This window comes from Colletotrichum graminicola (assembly GCF_000149035.1).
Source record: "Colletotrichum graminicola M1.001 genomic scaffold supercont1.11, whole genome shotgun sequence".
Taxonomy (NCBI): Eukaryota; Fungi; Ascomycota; class Sordariomycetes; order Glomerellales; family Glomerellaceae; genus Colletotrichum; species Colletotrichum graminicola.
In genome coordinates, this window is record NW_007361015.1 from 53,547 (window position 1) to 62,134 (window position 8,588).

The following is an 8,588-nucleotide window of genomic DNA, read 5'->3' on the forward strand; positions in this document are numbered from 1 at the left end:
CCCCCGCACGGGCCTGGAAAGAAGCCGGGAGGAAGAAGATGGAGGCGATGTGGCCGGCGATGCCGAAGAAGTTGGCCAGGTAGCACGCGAACAGCGACCGGTCGAAGATGATGTGGCCCGGCGCGAACGGGTGCGAGGCGACGCGCATCTCGACCAGGACGAAGACGGCGAAGAGGACCGGGGCCGAGGCCAGCCCCGCGACGGTGGCCCGGCTCGACCACCCGTTGTTGGAGCCCGAGTCGAGGCCGACGAGCAGGGCGACGACGGCGGCGACGAGGGTCGCGGCGCCGAGGAAGTCGATGCGGCGGACCTTGTCGCGCCAGTGGGCGTGGTCGGCCGGCGGGAGGTCGAGCACGAAGTAGACGGCGAGGAAGGCGAGGGCGCACAGCGGGACCTGGCCGGCGAAGGACCAGCGCCAGCCGACCGTGTCGGCGAGCAGGCCGCCGAGGGGCGCGCCGGTGGAGGTGCCGGCGGCGAAGATGATGTTGAGGTAGCCCTGCCAGACGCCGCGGTCGCGGAGGGGCACGATGTCGCTGAGGAGGATGGCGACGACGCTGTTCATGCCGCCGCCGCCGATGCCGGCGACGGCGCGGGCGACGCAGAGCTGGGCAAAGGACTGGGCGAGGCCGCAGCCAAGAGAGCCGAGGCCGAAGATGACGTAGGCGAAGAGGAGGCACTCCTTGCGGCCGAAGATGTCGCTGAGCTTGCCGTAGAGGGGTTGGAAGCTGGTCAGGGTGATGTAGTAGCTACCGTGGCGTGTCAGCGAGGCGGGAGGGGGCGGGTTTGGTTTGGCTCGGGGCGCCACGGAAGCGATGCACTCACGCTGTCGCGAGCCAGCTCGTGTTCTTCAGGGCGTGCAGCTCGCTGCCGATCTTGGCGTAGGTTGCGACGGTGAGCAGCTGATCGACGGCACAGAGGTAGATCTAGAGACGTCCCGGTGAGCGACCGGTCGAGCACGAAAAGCTTGTTTTCGTCGGGTACAAGGGGAGGGGGGAGGGGGCCTACGCCAATACCGACGGCCGGAAGGAGGATGTGCATCTTCTTGGCCATCTCGGGATTACCGTCCCGGTTATCGTTGGCATCTTGGGCCACGGCCGGGACGCCGTTGGCCGGGCCGTTCTCGAGGGTGCCGTTGTCATTGACCACCCCCGAGTCGGAGTTGGGTAGCAGCGGCGACGTCTCCGTCGGGACGGAGGTGCCGTCAGCGGAGCCAGTCATGATGACGGAAGAGGGGGAGGGGGAGGGGGAGGGGGAGGGGATATTCAAAGGAGCGTCCGAGCGTGTCAAGAATCAAATGACAGGGTTCACGATGCCTTCTCGGTGCAGAGATGCACAACACTATTCGGTGTTCAGTGTTGTTGTGCCCGATTGCGGACCGGGTCCTTTTCAAGTCGTCGCCCTGCCATCTCTCTCTCCGACTTTCGCATCCTCGCTGACGAGGACTGATAACCCGCCCTCCTGCATACAGTAAAGCCCCGTTTCTGTCGGCACCATCATCGGACACTTGCCCGCGATAAGCCGCTCCCATCCGTTATCGCGGCGAACGCCATTCCGGCGGACCGGCACGTGATGATGCACCTTGAAGATTGTCTTTGGCCGAACCTCCCCGAGGCATCCGTGTTCTTCAACTGACCCGTCACCGCGTCAACCGGATCGGTTAAATGATTGACAGAATAACCCGAATTCGTAGCGGAAACGAATGAAACGAGCGACCGGGGAGAAAAGAGTGATGAAAAGAACTGGACGCGGAAGAAAAGCGGATCGCCGCCCGTCTTACATAGAAAATCCTGTCAGTGTGAAACAGACCGTCGCATTGCCGCTCCATCCTCCCACAGCGAGAGCCCCAAAAGTCATCTTAACGTTAATTTAGGTACTCTCCGCGGCGCAATCCCCCCCCGGTCGACACTTTTGGTCTGCACCCTCATACCAATCATTGGGAAGGCGGGTCCTCTATCAAACGGCAGCTTCATGGCGCACCGACCCTGTACCAGTACAGTAGTATGTCGTCCCAACTTTGTGCGCCTGCGAGACGGGAAGCGACCCTTCGTCATCATAAGCTTCACCTTTCAAGGGAGCAGGCGGAGGAGGCAGGGGTACCTAGGAGCGCAGCGTCTCTCACTCTGATGTGGTCCGCATGGACCGCCCCGCGGCCTGATTGTGAGACTCAAACCCGTGGTTCATACGAGCCGCGAAGCCCCCTGCTGAGCGACAGGATTCCGGGTCAGGGAGAGCGCGGGCAGGCTGGGTTCTGGGCTTGCCACTTGGTGAGCCGCAAGGTATGACCCCCTTGTACGTCTGCTGCCGGACTGGGATGGGAAGGTGAGATGCGACCCCATCTGTGTCCTAACAGTCGTGGGGCCGTGGTTGGCTTCCCTGGCGCAGATCGGTATTCGCCCGCCGTGGCTGGTTTGGGGCGCTGGAACGGCATGAGTGGTGGCGGGAACGGGCGAGCGCTGGCCAGCTGTCAAGACAGGTCTAGAAGATGGAAACGTGTCAGTCAGTGCAATGGGAGAAGCGGCGGTCTAATCGCGCCAGGCGTGTCGTATTAGCACGGCAACGCAGCCGAGCGACAAACATGAAGCTATGCCGCGTCGAGAGGTGCTTGGCGGGCGGCCTCTCTTTTCCAGCTCGGATGTGAAGGTTCGCCGGCGGCAATTGGCGACTGCTGGAGCTCGCCCATCTCCAAGTCTACAACGGGGCATTCCTTAGTTCCCGTGTCGGTGCTAGGGGACGATACGATGCTTTTGGCCAGGCCTCCAATGCTAGCTAGGCTAGTACGGTAATAGTATCCCGGGTGTACTTATAGCCCATGCCCATCGGCAACCAGAAAAGCCACCAAAGCAAACGGCGACATGCCCAGGGTGGTCCTGGCGCCCTCACGACGCGGCACGTCGGAGGGTCGATGGGACATACAGGTACATACATTGTATATCCATCCGTACGGCAAATAAAGTCGACGGTCCGAGTGAAGATTCGGCCGAGAGTGGTTGGTTCGGGCTGCTCAATGGTTGCCGGGGCCGGTGCTGGACACCCATCTACATCGTCAGCATTGAGCAGGGCGCTCAATGGATGCTGCCATACATTGTCGTGGCGTCATGCTGTGATGATGCGGACGAGAGGGGAATTTGAAAGTGTTCATGTTGAACCGTCAACTCATGACAACAGGCATGCCCGGTGGCACGATGAGTCTGCCAATTGAATTCGACCCTTCTTTCGGGAGACCCCGACGGGGCTGCTCAGGTGGGGTTTAGCCCGTGGTAAATCGAGATGGGAATGCTATGTGACGAGATTAAAGGAGTGTGTCTCTTATCTTTCTGATTAATGTCTCACACGTAGCACGGCCGAGGCATGCAGAACTAAGATGAGAGATGGGATCAGATTGAATCAGCAGCCAGTCTCATGGGGAAAAGAGATGGACATCGGATGACTTGTTGGAGAGACGACGTGACGGGTGTGTTTCGTTGGAATGACTTGGAGGATGGGATGGATGGGGCAGCCAGCAGTGGCAGTGGCAGTGAACAGTGGGCGGCGGCGGACTGGTTGTGTCGCGCACAGCCCGTGTGTGCTGCATGGACTGACAGCTAGTTAAATTCTACCGCCAGCCAGTTGGGTGAGTTGTCAAAGTCGATTCCACGGTCATTTGGCGCGGACATACCTAGGAAGCCAGCTCAGCCCAGCCCAGCCCCATCTCAGCGCCGACAACCCCAGCACCCGAGGCCAGGAAAGTTCCTGTTCCTGAATCCTGCTTGTGTTATAGATACTTTCGCTCTAAACCACCCACACTAATGCCATCCCTACTTGTTTGTCTACATAGTAATCAACCGTCTTTCATCCCAAGAAAAGGGCAAAAATATCCAACGTTCGAACCTTGGTCCATCGCGGGCCTCTTCGTCTTGTCTGACCATCTCTCTCCCGGCACGCAGTCACCAAGTCAATCGGCCAGTCAGTCAGTCTTTTCTGCTGACACCCCTTCAAACCCACCCCCTTGCTATCCAACCAAACGCGGCTCCCGCACACGCCCTTCCGGTTTATTCTCCTACACTCCCCTCCTCCCTCCCCCCTTCATCCTTGCCTTGCGCCTCCTTACCACCACCTCTTATCCTGCAGGCATCTGCTGCGGTGCATGTCGCGGATACTCTCTTCCATCTCACAAGACTCCATCTCACAAGACCCTTGATGCTTGCTGCTTCCAGGACCGCCATGCTACGATACTGAACGCCGTGGCAAAAGCCAGAACCTCATCGCTCCAATCATCCTGCCGCCATCCCTCCGCTGTCCCACGTTGTTCGAGTCCCACCACGCCCGCTTGCTCAGTTTCGGTGCCTTGATTTCCTCGCCTTCCGGCCTCCTTGGTGACCCCCCCCCCCAGCCGATTGGTGAGAACCGACCTGGACCAGAGCCACAACTAGAGGCAAGCCGGACAAGGTAGCTAAGGGGAAGGAGAAGCCTGCCATCCACACCCAACAACAGCCTTCACTCCACCGGCCATCCGGGGGCCTTGTCCAACATGGACTTCCTCCGCTCCCACAGCAGAAAGGGGAGATCGCGCTTCTCAAAAGCCCTACCGACCCCTCCGCCTGCCGAGAAAGATCCTTCTCCCAAGTCTAAACAGCTTTCTTCGATACCTCCCGTCCCTCCCGTGCTGCTGTCCAAGAAGTTCTTCACCATGTCGGACAAGCCGTTACCACCGCCGCAGCAGGCCCTCAACCAGTCTCTCCCTCCTCTCCCTCCCCTCCAGACGAAAGCGTTGCCGCCAGTCCAGATCACTCGCCGCCCCGTTGCGAAGCAACCCCAGACGCCCTCATCTCAGCCGCAACCCGTCGTTCCCGAATACGATGAAGACGACTACGATCACAGGCACTCCATCGGCAGTCTGCTGTCGGCTTATTCGAGGAGCTCAGGCGAATCCCTCGTCATGTCACCGGACGGAAGCACCAGCCAGAGAGAGTCGGCCCCAACATATGCCTCTGATAATCAGTATCCGACCAAGGAAGTCAAGATCCCGACGCCTACTTCATTGTCGTCTGGTGACAATGAGCGCAACGGCGCACAAAGATTGACACCAAACAAGGGCCTGCCGCCTCACCCGGCATATCGAAACGGGCAGGGCCCGCCCCCTCCACCACCCAAGTCGGACAGGACCCCGACTGTAGGCAACCCGACAAGCCCAGACTCGAGCTCATCGCCGCAGCGACCGCTGTGGAGAAGGAGGTCTGTAAAGTCCGATCGTAACATGGAGGTCCCCCAACTTCATCTGGCAGTCAGTCACGGGTCGACGGCCACTTCCCAACCAAACACCGGCCAATCTCCAAACTCGGCCGTATCCTCTCGATCCCAACAGCAACAGTTCCCCCCTCGCACCACGCCGGGTTTGCCCGGAAGGAATATTCGACCCGTCGCCTCGCAAAATCAATCCCCAGTGACGGGCAACATGGGCCAGGAAGCGTCCAAATTGAAGGACAAGATCTCGCACCTGCGCGACGGCCAGGAAGGCGCGAACCGGGGAGCGTCCCACAGCGACACCACCCTCTCGCCGACCAAGCGCTTGCCGACCCCCGACTACGACAAGGGAGATGTCAAGACGCACGTTGTTGTCGACAGCGTCGTCTCACCCGTCTCGCCCGCTTCGTCCCCCGAGCCCGCGCGCGACCGAGCGAGCGGAGAGCAGAAGGGGCCGATTCCGCGCAAGGCCGTCGGGGCGCGCGACTTGCACCCCGCCCAAAGCCTGCCTCAGATTCGAGCGGACGGGCCTGTCACCAGCAGCGAGGCTCCTCCCACCATCTCAAAAGACTTTGCGGTCAGTCCCGTCAGTCCTGAAACGAAGAACCAGCCATCGCCTCGCTTTACCTCCATCCAGCAGCAACAACAGCAGCAGCACCAGCAGCAACAACAACAACAACAACAACAGCAGCAGCAAAAACAGCAGCAGCAGCAACAGCAACAGATGGGCCAATGGCAACAACCGCCCCGCGAGTACGCGCCCTACGCGCCGGCGCCTGGCCCCGCGCAGGGCGACCTGCGGCTAGGCACGCGGGACCAACATCCCCAGCAGGAACCCGTTCAGTATCACGAGCTCAAGACTGAGGATCTGCCGCCCGCCGACCCGCGCGCAGCCTACTTTCCCATGCACGGCAAGGAGCCCGCCAGCCCCAGCGTCATCACCAAAGCGCTGCCACTCAAGGAGAGCATGTTCGACTGCTACGTCAAGCACCGCACCATGGACCGTACCCGCAACCGCAACTACGCCCTCACCTGCCAGACATGCGGCAAGGCCGACACGGAAGACCGCTACAAGTGCCAGTTCTGCTACGTGCGCATGTGCGGCTCATGCCTGCAGATCTTCAACAACAACCGCAGGGATCTAAGGAAACTCATGGCGCACTTGGAAGGCAACCCGCATAGCGGCGGCTTGCAGGAACGCTCTGCCACAGCTGGAGGCATCGACCCGGCGGTGCAAAAGGCGTAAAACTTTGACGGAAGAACGCCCGTCGCGCCCAGTCCCCAACAGCCTGCGGCTCAATCACGGACATTACCATTCTTCAAATTCGTTCTTGCTTGCTTTGGCATAGGGAAAGGGAATTATATGGCCATTTTTTTTGTTCAATTCGGCCTCGGGATGCATCAGGGAAAAGAGCTTGCTTCATCATGGGACTAGATAGAGAGGTTTGTTGGTTGATACCCCTTCTTTTCCCCGTCCATATACCACGTTTTGTGTGTAGGGACCCTCTGTGGCTTCGGAGAGAGAAATCACGCACACGTAGTTCCTTTTTTTTTTGTACGATGTGGAATGCTACTTGCTCGAGGGCGAGCATACGAAAACGAAGCCAGGCAACGAGAGATGGGAAAGTGGTACTTAGATAGGAATGCCCTTTCAATAAACTACATGATTCCAAACACGACGCGAGAAAGGGTGACTGGAGCTCGTGTATGCAACGCAGCCGTTGTGACATCCTGAGCGACCTATGTGCTACCTGACAGACCACAGATATCTCAACAAGACATGCATGGCGAATTATATCGTATAACGAAAATAGCTCCGAGACCCCCTCCCACCTGCTGATGGAAGAATGATTGGAAGCCACCTGCCCTAGTCTCTTTGCTGGCTTCTCGACGTAAAAAACAAAAGAAAAAGAAAAGGAATAGAGAAAAAAAGAAGAAGAAAAGAAGAAAGCGAAAAAAAAAAAAAAAAAAAAAAAAAAAAACCGGCCCGACAATCTACTATGTAAGACAATGTTGATTTTATGTCGGGTGCGCCGGAAATTACACCGTCGCGTCTGGGGGCGACATCGTTCGGCTCAGCCCGCCCGCCGACAGCGGGAGTCGAGGAGACCCAAGCGCCGGCGCTAGAGAAAAAGTGAAGAGAAGCCTTCCGCCCTGCAGCCCTGTGTGACGTAGGTAGGGACGGACGTTGCTGCGATTAGCGATACCAACCGTCCCCCACCATTGATTACTACCTACCTACCGCTAGGGGCCCCACAGCAACCCCCCACACCGCAAGAACCATCCACATGCGCCCCTGAGGTCAACATCAACATTTCGGCTTCACCTTGACACCCATTGTGACCCGCTTCCACCATCTACCCGTCTCACGATCCAGCGAATCTTGCTTTCTTCTTTCTGTTCCCTTTTCTTTTTTCTTTTAATTTATTTCCGATCTGCCGGCATTCCATCCCAAACGAGAAGGGGGGCCCGCATCCTTAATTGGACTCGACCGCCGATGCGAGAGGCGTCGAGCACCCGCGTGACCGCCGAAACCAATCATGTCCTCGTCCGTGGCTCGCACACGTTCGCTGCGGAAGCCGACGCAGGGCTCCTCGACAGACCTGCCCCCGACCGCGACCGGAAACGCCGCCGCCGCAGCAGCAGCAGCAACAACATCGACGGCCTCGGACCAGTGCCCGGGGTCCCCGAGCAGACTCCCCGCGCCCCGGTCGCGCCCGACGACGCGCAGCGTTTCCGGCGCCAGCGTCGCCAGCACGACGGCCGGTACTGACGCTGCCGCCGCGAAGAAGAAGTCGAACCCCATATCCACTCTCTTTCGACGAAACCCCCCGACGGCGCCCACACGCCAGCGAGATGCCGCCGCCACAGGAGCTTCCGTCGGCTCGGGGCCCCAGCCGGCGCCGCCGTCGAGAACGAGCGCCCTCGCCGGCCTGACGAGGTCGTCTTCCACCAGAGAATCCGGGCTTACGCGGACCCGGCACCCGGCCAACGCCTCGACGAGCAACCTCGGAAAATACTCCTCCTCCACCACCACCACCACCACCGCCGCCGGGCCCGTGACGAGATCATCGACGACCGCGAGACCGAAGACGTCGGGAGGCATCACCGCCTCGAAAACACCCACCGACGCGGCATCCTCCACAACGGCGTCAAGCCCCACAAAGGGCCACGCGCGCGCAAGGAGCGTCGCCACCCTTAACGGAAGCACCGTCCTGCGGCCGCCCGGCCAGACGTCCGCGGGCCCTGCGCCGGCGAGAGCACGGCCGACGTCCCTCTACGGCGCGCCTCCCACCTCGACGGCCGCGCCCGCTGCAAGACCGCGCCCGCCTTCGGCGACGGACCGCCTCTCCTCAAAGCCCTCCATA

The 8,588-nt window shown here is 60.0% G+C and overlaps 3 protein-coding genes across 3 annotated transcripts in view; 1 reads left to right on the forward strand and 2 right to left on the reverse strand.

Annotated features, from left to right (window-relative positions):
* Nucleotides 1-1,218, reverse strand: part of GLRG_03579 (major facilitator superfamily transporter) — a gene marked incomplete at both ends in the record, with an annotated part of 2,014 nt that extends 796 nt beyond the window's left edge. The window contains 3 exons of the mRNA XM_008094264.1: nucleotides 10-746; nucleotides 823-923; nucleotides 1,006-1,218. Of these exons, the coding sequence (XP_008092455.1) occupies nucleotides 10-746; nucleotides 823-923; nucleotides 1,006-1,218 (1,051 nt within the window). The remainder of the gene's footprint in view (nucleotides 1-9; nucleotides 747-822; nucleotides 924-1,005) is intronic.
* Nucleotides 1,219-4,507: 3,289 nt separating this feature from the next.
* Nucleotides 4,508-6,466, forward strand: GLRG_03580 (uncharacterized protein; the record flags this gene model as incomplete). The annotated part of the gene is made up of 1 exon (XM_008094265.1): nucleotides 4,508-6,466. The coding sequence occupies one exon, from the start codon at nucleotides 4,508-4,510 to the stop codon at nucleotides 6,464-6,466; it is 1,959 nt and encodes a 652-aa protein (XP_008092456.1).
* A 1,173-nt stretch (nucleotides 6,467-7,639) lies between these two features.
* On the reverse strand, nucleotides 7,640-8,326 carry GLRG_03581 (uncharacterized protein; the record flags this gene model as incomplete). Its single annotated transcript, XM_008094266.1, has 1 exon — nucleotides 7,640-8,326. The coding sequence occupies one exon, from the start codon at nucleotides 8,324-8,326 to the stop codon at nucleotides 7,640-7,642; it is 687 nt and encodes a 228-aa protein (XP_008092457.1).
* Nucleotides 8,327-8,588: the final 262 nt, after the last annotated feature.